Genomic DNA, 19,035 nt, shown 5'->3' on the forward strand with positions numbered 1-19,035 from the left:
TATATTAATATTGTTAGCAGGGGGGTTGGGAACGAGCCCCTCCAGTGGTGTGCTGCTAACTTCACGTCCTGGGTATCCATCCCCCTGATATGAGGGACGGAGGACGTGAAGACGTTGCACAGTCTGGAGACTCGCCCCCAAAAGGTGCGCTGGTGTTGGCTGGAGCGAGAACGCGGCACTTCCACTGAGTCACCACTGGATGACACCGTTCTCGTGTCCCGTGAGGTGACTCTGGTGGGCAGCCGTAGTCCCGCCAGATGTGGCACACCCTGCACCTGTGCCTTGTGGAACACCACAAGGGCTGCCACGTCCCTGCGGTGTTCTAACGTGTCGACGGGAGTCTCAGGATGGGCTGGAGCACCTGCTGCTTCCACCAGTCGCAGCGCCCGTCGCTGGATGCCGTCGAGCTTGTTGATGTGTGTGGCAGCACAGGACATCCAGGAGAGGGTGGCATACTCTAAATAAGGCCATATCTGGGCCTTGTAGAGCAAGAGCCTCTCTCTCCTGTCGAGCAAGTTGGCCACCCTCCTCAAGGAGGAGACTCGGTGTGAGGCCTTAAGGGCAATGTGTTTGACGTGGCGGTCAAACCGCAGCCCTCGATCCACCTCCACCCCAAGAATCTTGACGGACTCCTGGAGTTCAAGAGGAAGGCCACCAAAGCTTAGCCCTCCCTCCACTGCTGGCTCGGCAGCGGGGGATCGAGAAACTACCATTGCCTGTGTCTTCTCCAGAGCAAAGGTCACCTGCCAGCGTACCCCCCACTCCTGTATTACCCCAAGCTGCTGATTGATCTCTTCAGCAGCGCGCACACTTTTATGTCGAGGGTAGGTACAGGAGAGAGTGCAATCGTCAGCATAAGCTGAGACCGCCGGCAGCTGTCGGAGAAGATCGTCCACGTAGATGTTCCACAGGACTGGCCCCAGCACTGAGCCCTGTGGCACTGACGCTCTCACCGGGAGGGACTCGGACGCTTGCCCATTGACAACGACCTGGATTGTCCTTCCTTGGAGGTAGTCGCCAAGGAGCTGAAGGAGGTCACCCTGGATCCCCTTTGCCCTCAGCTTTTCCAGAAGGCCCCCATGCCAGACCCTGTCGAAGGCGCCCGCTATATCCAGGGCCACCACAACAGAGTCGAGGCCGCCGTCAAGGGCGTCCTGCCAGCGCCCGGTGAGGAGCATGAGGAGATCTGAGGTGGACCGCCCAGGTCTGAACCCAAACTGTTGGTCCGAGAGGAGGTAATTTTCCTGGAGGTGGCGACACACCACATCTGCCACCACCCTCTCGAACACTTTCCCCACCACAGAGAGCAGGGAGATGGGTCGATAATTTTTGGGGTCAGACCTGGAGCTCCTCTTGTGTACGGGAACTACCTCTTTCCACACTAAGGGCCAGGTATTTTCCCGTAAGCAGGCAGAGAAGACTGTGGTGAGGGGTACAGCCAGCTCGCGGGCACATTGTTTCAAAACATGCGGGCTGATGTTGTCGGGACCGGTGGCTTTTTGTACATCGAGCCTCTGCAGGAGGCGCTCGACAAGCCCCTGCGTCACCTCCACCTTGGTTACAGTCTCTCTGCACTGCTGCTCCAGAAGAGGCGGTGACCTTTCAGGGTCGTCCACCTCCATCTTCCCGGCGAAAAGGGTGGCCAGCAGCTGGGCTTTGTCCTTGCTGCTGGTGGCCACCGTTCCGTCGGGCCTTGTGAGAGAAGGGACAGTGTCTTGACGGTTTAGGCCCTGTCTGCCCTTAACAAGGGACCACCAAGTCTTGTTGCCCACTCCAGGGCCTCCTAGCTGGCGCCGCAGGTCCTCCTCCCACCTCCCTACGGCCCACCGGCAGGTCGTCACCATCCTCTTGCAGGCCGCACGATGTAGGTCTTTGTTGCGCCGAGTTGGATTCTGCTTGTAGCGGAGCCACGCAGAATACTTCGCCTCGGCGGCAACACGGCAGCGGTAGCCAAACCAAGGCTGGTCCGTTGGTCTGGCGACGAACTCACGGTGGGGCACGTGTTGCTCCTGGAACGCCAAGGGGTGGGAAGTGAAGGCTCGCGCCTGTACCTCCGCTCCACCCTGCAGGATGGAAGGCCAGTCAGTCCTGCGCAGGTCTCGGCGAAGGGAGCCCCAGTCTGCCCTATCCCATAGCCATACTGTGCGAGTGGTGGCCTCGTCATGAGCCACACCCATTTCCACTTGGGTCAGGACAGCATAGTGGTCAGAGCTGCCCACGAGACCCAGCTGGTGGCAGCTGAGTGTCTCCTCCTCCAGGTCGGATATGACAGGGTCCAGGGTCCCGCCCCGCTCATGAGTGGGGAAGGTCACATGGTCCTTCAGGCCCTGCACCGTCAGGAGGTTTACGTAGGCGTCATGCTCCAGGTGGTGGTTGAGGTCGCCCACAAGCAAAAAGTGTTGGCAGCGGTGAGTCACAAGGAGGACATCTAAGGCCTCCTTGAGGTACAGGAGCGAGTCAGGCCCTTGTCGGGGGCGGTACATGGCGCACAGCAGGAGGGCAGAGTGGTTGGCCAGCACAACCCGGAAGAACATCACCTCCAGCTGCGGCAGCGTGTCCACGTCGAGTTGTTGTGCCTGCACTCCCTCCCTGAAGCAGACAGCCACTCCGCCTCCAGCTCTATTCCGTCGGTCTCTCCTGGCCCAGTGAGTGTAGCCACCTATTTTGCCGAAGGATGGCTCCACCTCTCCGTTCAGCCAGGTCTCCGTCACCACAACTGCATCTGCACCGTGTCGTAGTACACAGTTGTGGGTTAGGTCTCGGATGTTCGTTTGGAGAACACGTACATTGGCGGAGATAACCTTGAATTGGTGGCGGTGGCGGTCGGGCCTTACCATGTTGGAGGGAGTTGTGGTCCTGCCTGAAGGGGTGTGACAGGGCTCAGTTGGGGGTACCGAAGGCCAGGCAGGATCCATTGCCAGCCCTGGGTGTGGCCCCAGTTAACAGGCTGAGCTGAAAATGGGCAAGACTGTGGAAAGGGCTGCAAGTGTGGTGTTACTGATGGGGAGGCAGTGGCCAAGTATCCCCCTCCACGAGGACCTGCCGTAGCAGTCGCTCCTGCCTCAACTCAGCAGTCCTGGTGTGGCAGTCTTCAGTACCGTGGCCCTTCCGATTGCAGTACCGGCAAATCTGCGTGGGTTTGGCTGGGGTCTGTCTCCTGCCAAACCCACGCAGATTTGCCGCTCTCTCTCTCTCTCTCTCTCTCTCTCTCTCTCTCTCTCTCTCTCTCTCTCTCTCTCTCTCTCTCTCTCTCTCTCTCTCTCTCTCTCTCTCTCTCTCTCTCTCTCTCTCCCTTCTCTCTCTCTCCCCTTCTCTCTCTCCCCTTCTCTCTCTCTCTCTCTCTCTCTCTCTCTCTCTCTCTCTCTCTCTCTCTCTCTCTCTCTCTCTCTCTCTCTCTCTCTCTCTCTCTCTCTCTCTCTCTCTCTCTCTCTCTCTCTCTCTCTCTCTCTCTCTCTCTCTCTCTCTCTCTCTCTCTCTCTCTCTCTCTCTCTCTCTCTCTCTCTCTCTCTCTCTCTCTCTCTCTCTCTCTCTCTCTCTCTCTCTCTCTCTCTCTCTCTCTCTCTCTCTCTCTCTCTCTCTCTCTCTCTCTCTCTCTCTCTCTCTCTCTCTCTCTCTCTCTCTCTCTCTCTCTCTCTCTCTCTCTCTCTCTCTCTCTCTCTCTCTCTCTCTCTCTCTCTCTCTCTCTCTCTCTCTCTCTCTCTCTCTCTCTCTCTCTCTCTCTCTCTCTCTCTCTCTCTCTCTCTCTCTCTCTCTCTCTCTCTCTCTCTCTCTCTCTCTCTCTCTCTCTCTCTCTCTCTCTCTCTCTCTCTCTCTCTCTCTCTCTCTCTCTCTCTCTCTCTCTCTCTCTCTCTCTCTCTCTCTCTCTCTCTCTCTCTCTCTCTCTCTCTCTCTCTCTCTCTCTCTCTCTCTCTCTCTCTCTCTCTCTCTCTCTCTCTCTCTCTCTCTCTCTCTCTCTCTCTCTCTCTCTCTCTCTCTCTCTCTCTCTCTCTCTCTCTCTCTCTCTCTCTCTCTCTCTCTCTCTCTCTCCCCCTTTCTCCCCTTCTCTCTCTCTCTCTCTCTCTCTCTCTCTCTCTCTCTCTCTCTCTCTCTCTCTCTCTCTCTCTCTCTCTCTCTCTCTCTCTCTCTCTCTCTCTCTCTCTCTCTCTCTCTCTCTATGCCTGCATTAGGCTAGAAGGAGATTGTCTAGGGAAAGCTGATCTGAATGTAGTGGCAGTTGTGAAGGGTGTTGAACCTGGGTTATAACAATGTATATATGTACAAACACATATGCATATAAGAAAAGGTTAAAATGCTCATTATTCAGATGTGTACATGGTAGCTACAGTGGAATAATATGATGAAGGTTATCTAACACAATTTTCAAATTCTTTTTTTACATTGTTTTTTTTTCCATCATATACATAATTATATGCATTTTTTTTCATTATGCAGCCATCTCTGTGTTATTTAACTAGCTTTGTAAATGAACATGATCTTGTAACAATTTACAGGAAATAACCCGTCTGTATGGCATCCGAGAGAGTGGGTCTGAGGAGGCCACTGCAGTTGGATCCAGGGCCTGGGAAAAGTTACGGTACCACTTGCAGGAGATCATTCGTCCTCTGCTAACTTCCAAATACACTGTGGCTACAGGTAGTGGACGACCCACCCCTGCCCTTCCCTCACCCATCTTTGGAAGCCCTCATGCAGCCTCTTTCCACCAGTGGTTGACATGTTGGGAGTGTTCATTAGTTGACATGCTTAAAGGTGAAAGGGCAAGTCAGGTAAGACCCAATGATGTTTGGATTTTGTCTTTTCACTGATTTTTTGTTTAATATTGTACTGGTAGATTAAAATCAAACTCAGAGACTTCTATATTGAGTGTTTGAGTATTACCTTGAATTAGTTTAAATTATTTGTTATTAATTTATAAGCTCATGTCATGGACAGTGAGATCATAAGAAGGAATATTTGTATAGGATGAAATGAGACAAGACAATCACGTTAACTGAACTGTGTACTGCCTTTTAAAGATTTGGGTAGGAAGAAAAAAGAAGCGCAATTATATAGTTAGATGACAAAGATATTAAGAAGAGAAAAGAATCAATGAAAGTTGGAATTGTAGAAAATGTATTAATTGAATTCCTTAAGCACAGATTCATATCCCACCCACCAGGTATTCAGCGTCTGTAAGCCCATCTTACGCCGTGACACCACCACTGCCATGTACCTTCTACCTTTTATCTTGGTGTGTGTACTCTGTGAAGCACAACAGTTTCACTCTCATGTGCTAGATGAGGTGTTTGCTGTCATGAATCACATGCAAGAGAAGGAGGATGATAGCAAAAAGGAAGACTCATCTGCTGTACTCTCTTCTGAATTCAGGTTAGTGGATTTCAGTGTGGTGCACAGTGAAGCCGTATGACTAGCATTTTTCAACTAGCGATTCTGTCAAGTGATAGGATGGAAAGAGCTCCATGAGTGATGAAGAAAACTGTGGAACTGTAGTGTTTTAAAGTGACTTGATAGCTGGGAATGATACCTTGAGCTTGTTGATTTTCATCTAGCAGGCACGTACTTGCCATCTACCATATATGAGTCATTGTTTTCCTGGTTACTCCAATACTCATAAGTAACCATGATCTTAACCACAGCTGGGTGTGATAACGAAAAAATTTATCTCCAAAACCAACAAATCAATATCGATAACCTTATCTATCAGCGATAACTGATAATTAATAACTGGCGATAAATTTATCACTCAATAAGGAGATAACCGATAAATTGATAATCCAGAATTCAGATAAAAAGCAATAATGATATTGACATTTTAAATAAAAAAAATTGATAAATCCAAGTCTTTTTATTTTTATCTTTATCTTAGAAAACTTATAAATCTTAGAAAAAAATTTATTTCAGTGTTTATCCTGTCTCTTTGCAAATGAAAAGTACTGTTTTAAGTAAAATAACTACATTTGATTTTGATAGTTTAAAACTTCAACATGCTTATGTTCCAAAAACTAAAATTGTCGATTATCACTAGTTCGAAACCAGAAGTATCAGCAATTAATCAATAATGCAGGAAAATAATTATCATATAACTGATAACCCGATATCATTATTGCAATAGATTATTGCAATAACTTGCCACAGTAACACCCACCTCTGATCTTAACTTATTTTGTCTGATATTTATAACCCTCATTGGTTCTGTGGTTAGCAGAGAAGGATGTGATAGTGGTGTTGGGGATAGTATAATAACTAAAAGACTGTAAAACAAAAAAAGAACTATCTATAATAGGTTTTATGACAACAAATCATTGCAGTATATGAGGAATGAATTGTTGAGGGAGATTACAGGGTAACTAGGATGGATGTTCATTGACAACTGGGACCTCTTCTATGATAGCGACACCTTGTATACCAGGGATGGAGTGCATTTATCACACCAGGATGTTCAGGTTTTGGCTGAAGCACTCAAATGGGAGGTAACTGCACTCCAGCACTTTTTTTCGTTAGTCAGGAGATAGAAAGGGGGTTGTGAAGTAAAAATGAAGGACAAATTAGTTAAATCTAGAAAGATAACTAGCTCAGAGAAGGCAAGGAATAGTTTGAGTGTTTACTACACAAACTTTAGAAGCATTTTGAATAAAATAGACTTGCTTAGAGGAATGATATGTATAGAGAACCTTGATATCATTGCTTAAACAGAAACTTTGTTAGATATGTCAGGAAAAGTATTCAATCTAGAGGTTAAGGTAGATGGTTATACTCTTTTCTATAAAGACAGGGAAAACAGGAGAGAAGGAGGTGTTGCGCTGTGCATTAGGGACATGTTACAATGTTCTATTAATAGTAGAATTAAAAAAGATAGCAAAATAGAGTCGACAGGGTTTTATATTAAAGAAGGATCACAGTCAGTAGTACTGGAATTAGTGTACAGGCCACTGAACAATACAAAGGAAATTAACACCTCACTATGGAAGGAAATAAATAGAGCAGGCAGGTACAATCAGGTATGTGTGGTAGGAGATTTTAATTTTATGAATATCAACTGGAGCCTAATGGTGGGTAACAGTGAAACAGAAGAATTTCTTAAGGTAATTCAGGATAATTTTCTTAAAACAGGTAATCTTAGAATCCACAAGGGGGAATATTCTAGATTTAATTCTAACTAACAGAGAGGAAGCAGATTTAATTCTAACTAACAGAGAGGAAGCAATCATGCAGGTAGAGCTTGAAGGACAGCTAGGTAACAGTGACCATTGTGAAATAAGATGCAAATTAGAATGGGAGGAAAATTTTTGAAATAAAAATATTAGTAAAATAACTGACTTTAGGATGGCAGATTTTGAGGGATTAAAAAGGTATCTTAAAGGAGTTGACTGGCAACAGAAACAAGGTGAGGTAAGGTCCAGGAAGGAGTTAAGAGAGATAAGGCAGGGTGAGGGATGTGAGGTGAGGTGTGAGGGTGAAGCGCAGGAGAAGGGAAAAGGGTATGGAAGGGTCGGAGGAGTGATAGAGAGGGAGATATTTGGGAGTATGTCAGAGGGTCAGATCATGCTGGGATGGGCGAGGTGAGATCGAGGCAAGTAGAAGATGGAGTGGAGAGGATAGAAGGGGCCGAGATGAGAAGATTAAGGGAAGTAAATGTAGATGAGATGTGTAAATATTTCGTTGATAAATTACATACAGGACAGTTAGCAAACATTTCTTATAGAGCAATAAGACCACAGAAAAATTAGGTATCCTAAGTGGATGACTGTAAGGTTAAAACACTACATAGGGCAGAACAGAAGTATATATAAGAGATTTAAGGTAGGGGAAGAAGTTTTAAGGCCACAATATAATGAAATAGAACAGTCAGAAGGTTAATGAGGAAAGCAAAAAGCAATTATGAATTAAAGTTAGCCAGCCAGGCAAAGACAGATCCCAAGGGATTTTATCAGGTATATAAGATGAAGAATGGAGAAACAATAGGCCCATTAAAGGCAGCAGCTAGAGAGCTGGTTAGTTTTTGGCAGGAGATTAGTAAAATTCTGGACAAATATTTTTAACTGTCTTCACCCAGGAAAACATGCTGGAAATGCTGAGTAGTGGGGGAGATGTTTAGAGCAGAAGAGAATGAGAAGCTGACAGATATTACCATAATTAAGGAGATAGTAGAACAAGAGATAGATAGACTGAAAAATTCAAGTCACCAGGACCAGATGAAATATATCCAAGAGTACTTAATGAATGCAGAGATTATTAGTGAACCATTAGTTTCTGTGTTTAGGAAATCACTTGATTCAGGTGAGGTACCAGTAATGTGGAGGCAGGCTAATGTAGTACCTATCTTTAAGAAAAAAAGATAAAACTTTAATGTCTAATTATAGACCTGTCAGCTTAACTTCTGTTGTAGGTAAATTAATGGAGTCAGTAATAGTGAAGAACATTAGGAAGCATTTGGACAAACATAACTTGATAAATAAGTCACAGCATGGCTTCACAAAGGGGAAGTCTTGCCTGATGAACATGTTGAGTTTTTACAGTAATGTTTACAAGGCAGCAGATAATGGTGATAGTTATGACATCCTATATCTGGACTTTAGTAAAGCATTTCAGAGGCTACCGGGAAAGGTTAGGGCAGATGGGATAGATAGCTGGGTGTTAGACCGGATGAGGTCGTGGCTTAGCGACAGGTGATAGAGAGTTGTAATAAATGGCTCTAAATCCGAGTGGGGTCAAGTAATTAGTGGGATGCCACAGGAATTAGTATTAGGGCCATTGTTGTTTGTAATACATATCAGTAACTTGGATAGTGAAATTAGTAGAGATGTTAGTAAATTTGCAGATGTCATGAAGATAGGTAGATTAGTTAGGTCAGAATCAGATGCCATTGCCTTGGAAGCACATTTGGATAGGATGAAGGAATGGACAGACATATGGCAAATGTGGTTTAATATCAACAAATGCAAAGTACTTAGCATAGGTAGAGGAAATCCACACAATAGGTACACAATAAACAATGAAACTCTGCTAGGTTCAGGTTATGAAAAAAATTTAGGAGTTATAGTTGGCTCTGAACTCCGTCTAAGAAAGCAATGCATAGAGGCCACAAACAGGGCAAATAGGGTATTAGGATTCATTCTTGGGAGTGTTAAAAGTAGAAGCCCCCGAAGTAATATTAAAGTTATATTTGGTGCTGGTCAGATCTTATCTAGAGTACGCTGTGCAGTTCTGGTCCCCATATTACAAGAAGAATATAGGTCTATTAGAATCAGTACAAAGGAGAATGACTAAAAGGATACAGGGGATGAAGAGTATTCCTTACGAAGCGAGATTGAAGCTGTTAAATTTGCATTCTTTGGAAAGGTGTAGGTTAAGAGGGGACCTGATCGAAGTCTTTAAGTGGTGTAAGGTTTATAACAAGGGGGACAAACAAAATTCTTAGGATCAATAACCAGGATAGAACAAGAAATAACAGGTTCAAGCTTGAAAAATTTAGGTTTAAAAAAGAGAAAGGAAGAAATCAGTTCTCAAATAGAGTGGTAGATAAAACAGAATGGATTCAGTAATCAAGTTGTTAGTGCTAAGTCATTAGGGAGCTTTAAGAGAAGATTAGACAGATTTATGGATGGGAATGATGAGTGGAAATAGGTGGGTATGATTCATACAGGGACTGCTACATGTAGGCCTGATGATTTCTTGCAGCTTCCGTTATTTCTTATGTTCTTATGTATTTACAAAGGAAGATGATGATAGTGGTGGTGGCAGCAGTGCAGTGCTGACTCAAAGTATGTTAAAGCACTTTCAACACTGAACTCTTTTTTTTTGCTTTTTCAGTAAATTTTGTTTAAAACATTCAGTGGTGAGTTTTTTTATATATTGTTAATTTGTAAAATATAATTTAAATAGATATGTATTATTACTTGTTATAGTTTTACTATGAAGAATTTACTCCAGAATTAGTAGTTTCTGGACTAATGAGGTTTTGATCACTTTCTTAAGATCACTAGTTATGTGTTCCCATTTTAATGAGCAGAAATTATATATATATATATATATATATATATATATATATATATATATATATATATATATATATATATATATATATGCACACACATATACATACTGTTATGTAGAGCACTTTATAAGTGAGAAGGGCAAAATAGAGAGAAAGAATGAAGGAAAGGGGGAGAAGGAGGAAAGAAGGGAGTGGAGAGGGATAGGTGAGTCATGACACATCTTGTGGCCATCAGTGAGGAAACCTAACTAAATTGTGTAAGTAATCTGTTCCTTTCTCCTTGACTGAGCAATATGAAAGCATTATCCCAAGAGAGAAAAAACTCAAAGTTTACAATAAAATAATTAAATTCTAAAATTGTGGGGGTATTAAGTTATTTAGTACAAGGGAGATACCTTCACTACATATATGTGTTGGATTGGCCTGTTGATAAGGCCATGGTTGGCTATGCCTTATGTCTCGAAAGGGCTTTGGTGATAGCCTGAGACTCAACTCATTTTGTGACTCTCTGTGTCATATTATATTCATGGAGCAGGCCCCAACTCTTCCTGCCCAACCTAACAGAGGCTTTTTACATTGTTGTGTAGCATCTTTCTCTTGAAGTAAACCAGAGTGTCCTATTGTGTCTTTGTTACATCTAAAATGCAACTGACTTTGTGAAGAGAGTTTATTATTTATCAAAATAACCAGAAGATATCTTGTATGTGCTTTGTGTTTGACTCTTCCATTTCTCCAGACTCATCACTGTTAGGGGGACAGAGTCTGTCTTCTGGGAAATTGAAGATAGGTTGAACTTGAAGCAGAGTGCCATAATATCTTATTGAAAATGAGTGAATGCTGTTGTGGGTGGTTTACTCATAAGACATTAAGGTCTCACCTAGTTATGTGATACTTGTGTGTCTCTCCCTAGGACATGTACTTGCAAGTCCTTTCTTAGTTTTGTGTTGTGAGACAGGGTGCCAACCTCAGAGAGATTTACTGTGTGCAGCCACAACAACTCATGTCTTTGGTTATAATTATGTCTTGCATTAGATTATAGGAACTCAGGGACTAGTTAGGGGAAGCTGACACAAGTGAGCGGCATCTGTAAGAGGAACTATATCTGTAGTCATATAAGAATTGGCGATCTGGCCAGGATTGCTGGAAGTTCTTGCAGTCACATGGGAGGGATGATTTAGTGTTATTTGTTTTATATGTATTCTGTGTGCATTTGCATCCAACCTAGACCATGGAAGGAAAAGCTGGTGGCCAAAGTGGCTCACACCTTAAGTCTTCTGTGTCTGCAGGAAATGAGTGTGTGGATCTGGCTCAGTTTGGTGTTCAGATGCAGAATCCCACAAATATTATCCATGACAGTATTAGTTCCATTTATAGTATTGGTAGAACCTCCCAGACAGAAGTAATGTCTGAGGAGTTGATATTGGATAAGTTGGACATGAAGAGGCTCAAGGTGGAAGCCAAGGAGGCTCAGGAGAGAGAGATAAAGAGGCTTGAGTTGGAAGCTGAAACTGAGACAAGAGGTTGAATGGGGAAGAACTGGCTTTTTTCACTTACATCCAGTGGCAGCTCATGACTTAATTTAATGGGGGTACTGCTTCAGAAAAATTTTTAGGCAATGTTTTACTATTGTGTAAAACAAAACACAGTCATATACAGAAAAATACTTATATGGCCTTAAGTAAGACTGATGATGTAGATAATTTTATTTTTTCAGTTTGTATTTTTTGCTGTAGCTTGTACTGCTTGAATTGGCAACATTGTACTTGCATGATACAAAACAATGCAAATGGTAGCCAATCCGGGTTGATGGAAGAGCTCTGTAACAAGACATGGATAATCCTGAACAAACTTCATTTTTTAATTTTTTTATGCTGATTATTTGTTCACTTTGTACTCTGTGGCAAGATATTATAAGCACTGCTATATACTACGAAGGATCATAAAGATAAGTTTACAGTCAGTATTAGACAAGACAAAAAAAAAAAAATTGATTAATAAATTAAATAAATAAATAAATCCATATAAATTTGCACCTCTGGCATATACCATTCAATCTGAGTAAAAGTGAAACTGTTAATATCAACTTTCATTGATATTAACAAGAATCCCTGCAAGTCCAAGTTCTGTTTCATTTCACCACAGTCTCAAATTTGCCATGTGCCTCCCACCTCATGATTTTTATGATCATTATCTACACCAGGCAGCCAGATGTAGGAATTAACTGTGTTGTTTTGTTTCTTTTCCTTCTACAAGAGTTGCCATTCCAGATGCCTGGGGCCATATTCACAAAGATACTTAAGTAAAGAGATTGTGTGCTTAATTTAACACAAAAGTTATGCTTAGTTTTGTGCTTAACTTACCAACCAGTCCTTAGAATTAAAAAAAGCATTCACTGTCCAAAGCATGCTTAACTTTCTGCTTATCTTTAGGAATTAAGGACCCTAAGCCTGCCAGTTCAGAAATTATTGGCCCGCTAAGGATGTTCTTGGTGACCTGAGTGACTCTGAAATGTTGAAAAAAATAAATAAATAAAAAAAAATTAATAATAAATATATATATATATATATATATATATATATATATATATATATATATATATATATATATATATATATATATATATATATATATATATATATATATATATATATATATATATATATATATATATATATATATATATATATATATATATATATATATATATATATATATATATATATATATATATATATATATATATATATATATATATATATATATATATATATATATATATATATATATATATATATATATATATATATATATATATATACTGTATATATATACTAAATCAGCAGCAGTGTTATTCATGACAGATTTGGTGGCAGATACTTTGGAGAGCCCTACAGAAAGTAGTGCTGCACTGATGCGAGAAATTAAATAATTATACTGTGTGTCATCTGGTCATGGGAAATGGAGCCCTACAGCAGTGACAGCCTTGGCCCATCCTGTTGTTGCTGTGCATCTTATTTATCTTCTTGGTAATAGAGGACCATGCTGGTTTTTGCTGCTGAGTGGGTGAAGGACCACCTAGATTAGACTTATGCTACTTCTCTCTACCTCTTTTTCAAGGTAGACATTCCAATTAAGTGGATATTGACTCAGACAAGCATGAGCGTGCATGTTTATCAAAAGGTGATGAAGTGATTTCTTGAGGAAGGAGTGCAGAACCTGCTTGCACCCTGTCTCTGGTCTGACAAGCCAAAATTAATATTCACAAGGACCAAGAAAGTGGTTATACATCCTTGCCTTGAACTTTGTAGGCTCTTGCAATCATTTTCTGGGTCCTTGTGGATATTCATTTGGACATTCCAGGCCAGTGATGGTGCAGGCTTCTCTCTCTCTCTCTCTCTCTCTCTCTCTCTCTCTCTCTCTCTCTCTCTCTCTCTCTCTCTCTCTCTCTCTCTCTCTCTCTCTCTCTCTCTCTCTCTCTCTCTCTCTCTCTCTCTCTCTCTCTCTCTCTCTCTCTCTCTCTCTCTCTCTCTCTCTCTCTCTCTCTCTCTCTCCTCCCTCAAAGCCTTCTTGTAAAAGTATGGATTTTTCCTATATGCCACAAAATGGAGTACATTGTGTATGGATATATTCCATAGATCCATAGAAAGTGTCCATGTTTTTTTATACAAGTGCATATTTTTTTGCTTGTTTTTGCTACCTTCATCATTTCCTTGGATGGCAAAAGTATCTTGGATTGGTATTTACTTAGTATATTCACACATTTGATCATATGAAGGTTCAAACAAATGGGGAGTTTTCAGTACTAATTTGCCAGATGTCCTCACTACTGCATGTCTCCTAGTGACATGAGCTAAAATATTGTTACTGTAAATTTCATGTTCATACAGTTGCACAGAACATTGATCATTATGATACTTCCAAAATTCAGCATCAACTTTTAAATATCTTGTATGGATAATTTTGAGAGAAGTTGATCAAAAACAAATATTTTCATGATTATTTAGTAATAATATTATCAATATTTTGAATATGGCACATTACAAGTAAAAGATTTATTGATTTGACAATGAAAAGATAAAAATAAGACTGTACTACATAGTATGACATAATATGCCCAGGAACATCATGATATGTGGATACAGTTATTTTTGGGGGATTTTAGCATCTTTAACGAAGCGAGTGACATGGCTATGTAATTGAACATCAAAACAAACATCTCTCAAGATTTCTCTAGCGTAACAGGAAAGGAATACAGGAAGCTACAGGTTCATGGAGTAGTGGCATGGACACTGCTGCAGGAATTAACTGGTTCTCCAACTATGTGTTTAACTTCAACTCAGGCAGGCCAGTCAGATGTTTGTTTTGATTGAATATACAGCATTACTCTTGCCAAGACACTCAAGTTGCCTATTTTCAATTAAAATTGTTGTTTCCATAAACTAGGAAGTTGATCTATGTAATTTGAAGTTTTAAGTGGCACAGACATGTTGTCCTCATTTTTACTGTTGTCTGCATTAATACACTTCCAATCAATGGTGTACTTTTTTTGGAAACCTCGAGATAACCAAATAAATCTAAATGTCACATTCACTAGAAAATCAACTTAAATATTTTTGTTCATAAATAGAGATCAATTTTATCCATGTTATTACTTTAAAGGAATTGTTTAGAAAAGTATATTATATTGCTCATTGAATCTTTATGTACATAGAATAACACTGTAGACATATTTGATATTGTTCCTATGTGTGAGAAGGGGACATGTCTGGTGCTGCCGCCTGGTGGCAATCACTAGTTTACTGAACTTTCCCATTGCATTCTGGCAAACTGAATAAATTTGATATATGTTGATGTTTATTTACAGGCAACTTGCTGTTCAGACAGTGTTCTCAGCCCTTGACTATATCAGTAAGTGGACTCAAAAGCAGAGACAAGCAGAGAATTTAGGAAAGAAAGGTAGAGGAGCATTTGTACCCTCAACTGAACTGCAACAGGTGAGTATTTAAGGTGCTGACATATCAACTAGGTTCAGTACATTTTTTTTGACATTCTGAAGGCACCTTTTTTTATATATATATTTAGATATTGATAGCATGCTGACTTGGTCCCTCATTAACTCACATATCATCTTATAACAGTGAGAACCATTATCACATACAGCAACCTCAACTGTTAATGAAATTTCTATTCCTAGTTAAATTTATTTATGTAAGTGTTCAAATATTCACTCATTATCTGTATTTACAGCAAAAGATATTTGTAATATATTCCTTCCCAGGTATTGTGTTTTCTTGAAAACATACCAGCTGATATTTTGGCCCAAACTTCATTCAAGACACAGGCATACTCCCGAGCTCTCCTACATATTGAAGCCTTCCTGAAGGATAATTCAAGCCAGCTCAAGGAACATCTTCATTTCCTCCAAGTAAGGCATGCAATAGTTGTTACTGATTCAGAGTAAACAGTTCTCTCTCTCTCTCTCTCTCTCTCTCTCTCTCTCTCTCTCTCTCTCTCTCTCTCTCTCTCTCTCTCTCTCTCTCTCTCTCTCTCTCTCTCTCTCTCTCTCTCTCTCTCTCTCTCTCTCTCTCTCTCTCTCTCTCTCTCTCTCTCTCTCTCTCTCTCTCTCTCTCTCTCTCTCTCTCTCTCTCTCTCTCTCTTCAAGATCTGTAGTAGATAGTAAACTTGACTCACAACTGGCAGGTCCCAGGTTTGAATCTTGGGCTAGGCAAAGAAAATATTTGTCTTGTACATTGTAGCCCTTTTCTTATAGTAGTGACTAGATCATATGATGTTGTATCCTTGCTTCTTGGTAGGACTGGAAGGTTAGGAATCCTACCCTCCTGTGTCTTAATATTGTGAGTATGAATTTGTGACCATGTGTGTGTGAAATGTGTGTATGTGAGAAAAATTCCCTATTATGCAAGTAGCAGCAGTGATGCAACTGGTTGGTGCTTTAGGGTGATCAACTTGCACTAGAGAACAGTGGGTGCAATTGTTTTCTTGCACTTTTCTCACACTGCACACAGCCTGCAATAATATTTTGTTTGTTTACAGTGTCTTTTTATATTAGATTTTACAATTCATGTTTACTAATGTTTTAGTGTTGCTTTAAGACTTTATTTTTTGTGAAACAGTCCTGGAATAAGTATTTAGAGGGTTCAAAAAAATGAGTCGGAGAACATAATCCCCAATAATTAATGGGAAGATAGGTTTGATATATGTGAATTCTCATTATGCAAGCTTTTCACAGGATGTAACCCTCACATATAATGAATACCTGGTGTATTCTGTGCCACACCCTGAGGGATGAACAAGCTGATTTACATAGAAAAGTAAGTAATAAGATATGAAAATACTGTGGCTGTTTATGATACTGTAATGTAAGGGTAAAGGACCTGCATATCCATATGGGAAGGGAGTGCATACAAGGCAATGGTAGAGTGTGGATAGGATGAGTAGGATAGGAAGGCTGAGGCTGAAAAGGGCATATAGGGTTGGAAGGCTGATGCTGGTGAAGGCGTATAGGGTTGGAAGACTAAGGCTTGACCTTGGGGATGGGGTGTATAGTAAAAGAAGTTGTATTTTCAATGGGTGCAGGTCCTGGGGCAGAGGTTTTAGGCATATGGGGTCACTTGTGTTACTACAGGGGGAAGGACATTGGCCATGGACAGAAGCTGTGTCAGGTTCATTCGTTCTATTTTCTCTGGGGATAGGCACTCTGGCAGAGGCTGTGTTCCTGCTGCAAGGAGGCATGAAGGCTCTGTGGTGGGCGTATGTCAGGTAAGGCTCAATGACACTATATGTGGGAGGCACAGAAGGGCTGTATAAGTTTCCAGACATGATGTTTGTTGTTCAAACAGCTGTCATGAGTAAAATGTTTTTTTTTTTTTTTTTTTTTTTTTTTTTTTTATGTAGGAAGGATACTGGTCAAGGGCAACAAAAATCTAATAAAAAAAAATGCCCACTGAAATGCCAGTCCCTTAAAAGGGTCAAAGCAGTGGTCAAAAATTGGTGGATAAGTGTCTTGAAACCTCCCTCTTGAAGGAATTCAAGTCATAGGAAGGTGGAAATACAGAAGCAGGCAAGGAGTTCCAGAGTTTACCAGAGAAAGGGATGAATGATTGAGAATACTGGTTAACTCTTGCATTAGAGAGGTGGACAGAATAGGGGTGAGAGAAAGAAGAAAGTCTTGTGCAGCGAGGCCGCGGAAGGAGGGGAGGCATGCAGTTAGCAAGATCAGAAGAGCAGTTGGCATGAAAATAGCGGTAGAAGACAGCTAGATATGCAACATTGCGGTGGTGAGAGAGGGGCTGAAGACAGTCAGTTAGAGGAGAGGAGTTGATGAGACAAAAAGCTTTTGATTCCACCCTGTCTAGAAGAGCAGTATGAGTGGAACCCCCCCAGACATGTGAAGCATACTCCATACATGGACGGATAAGGCCCTTGTACAGAGTTAGCAGCTGGGGGGTGAGAGAAACTGGTGGAGACATCTCAGAACACCTAACTTCATAGAAGCTGTTTTAGCTAGAGATGAGATGTGAAGTTTCCAGTTCAGATTATAAGTAAAGGACAGACCGAGGATGTTCAGTGTAGAAGAGGGGGACAGTTGAGTGTCATTGAAGAAGAGGGGATAGTTGTCTGGAAGATTGTGTCGAGTTGATAGATGGAGGAATTGAGTTTTTGAGGCATTGAACAATACCAAGTTTGCTCTGCCCCAATCAGAAATTTTAGAAAGATCAGAAGTCAGGCGTTCTGTGGCTTCCCTGCGTGATATGTTTACCTCCTGAAGGGTTGGACGTCTATGAAAAGACGTGGAAAAGTGCAGGGTGGTATCATCAGCATAGGAGTGGATAGGACAAGAAGTTTGATTTAGAAGATCATTAATGAATAATAAGAAGAGAGTGGGTGACAGGACAGAACCCTGAGGAACACCACTGTTAATAGATTGCACCACATGGACTATTCTTACAGAGATGCCACCTATTAGGCTGCTGGGAGATGCAGGTTATGGTAGTTGTAGAGTTGAGGAGCATGCTAGGACACGGTGGTGAGCCCATATCACCAATAGACCAGATGCTGCCATGTCTGCTCATGTCATCTTGTTGCCACCACTCGTTGCCACCGACTTGACACATCTGTATGGAGATGGGGCCATCACTTACTCCAGTTTGCCAGCTTGGTACTATGTTGCCATTGGGTTTCTATTCCTTTTCTGCTGGAAGGTTTGAGGGGGAAGACACTACACAGTATCACTGGAGTTGGGCCTGGGAGCAGGGAGCATAGGTCTGTCTACTCCAAGAGTTACAGCCAGAAAGGAAAAATGTACACCAGACATTGTGTATCCTTCCGCAGGGAAGCCAAACAGAACAGTATCAAAGGTCTGCATAGCAACCACTCCTCCACACATCAGTCTACTCTCTTAAGTATCCATCTAAGTATTCTAATAAGTCTAAGGCCTGTGTACTGTTAGGTGCTTAGTGTTATTACAGGTCTGCACACCTATAAGGTAAACATGATATTATAACCTGGACTTGGTGCCATGTATGGTGGTATCAAATCTCCGAACCTATAATGTACAGTTTGATCTTGCATGTGAATATCTTTTACATCACAAAATTTAACAAGGTTAGCTTTTGTTTTGTTCAGTATATGATAATAATTATGAAGCAATTATTTTACTTCATGACATTTTAGCTGACATTACCACTGAATTCATTGAGATGCGATGCCCTGCATGGTTCACTGCTAGCCTTTGTGCAGTCACCATTGCTCCTGTCAGTAGCTCCATCAGATATCAAAAAAATGTGAAATACTATTAAAACAGCCAAGTACAGGGAATATATAAATGTGAGTTTAAGGTTAGGAATCAAAGAAAATGATTTTGATTTTAAAGATTTACAAGTTTTTACCACAGTGTCATTAACAATTTTATTGGATTGCCTTGGCAAAAGAGGTTCTATAACATACTGGATTTTGGATGGTTCATCTCTATGCTTTTCCAATTACACAAGTTCAGATTTTTGCATTGTGATGTTGGCTTCTAA

General features: G+C 41.5%; 1 protein-coding gene across 4 annotated transcripts in view; it reads left to right on the forward strand.

Annotated features, from left to right (window-relative positions):
• The window catches only part of LOC135102203 (serine/threonine-protein kinase atr-like), a 479,415-nt gene that overhangs the window by 277,275 nt on the left and 183,105 nt on the right, over nucleotides 1–19,035 (forward strand). For all 4 annotated transcript variants that reach the window (XR_010269589.1, XM_064007031.1, XM_064007033.1 and 1 more), the window contains 4 exons: nucleotides 4,491–4,763; nucleotides 5,156–5,364; nucleotides 14,856–14,985; nucleotides 15,270–15,416. Coding sequence is in view for 3 of the 4 variants with exons in the window: in XM_064007031.1 (XP_063863101.1) it covers nucleotides 4,491–4,763; nucleotides 5,156–5,364; nucleotides 14,856–14,985; nucleotides 15,270–15,416 (759 nt within the window). In the remaining variant the exon portion in view is untranslated. The remainder of the gene's footprint in view (nucleotides 1–4,490; nucleotides 4,764–5,155; nucleotides 5,365–14,855; nucleotides 14,986–15,269; nucleotides 15,417–19,035) is intronic.

The sequence above is a fragment of the Scylla paramamosain genome, chromosome 7 (assembly GCF_035594125.1).
Source record: "Scylla paramamosain isolate STU-SP2022 chromosome 7, ASM3559412v1, whole genome shotgun sequence".
Taxonomy (NCBI): Eukaryota; Metazoa; Arthropoda; class Malacostraca; order Decapoda; family Portunidae; genus Scylla; species Scylla paramamosain.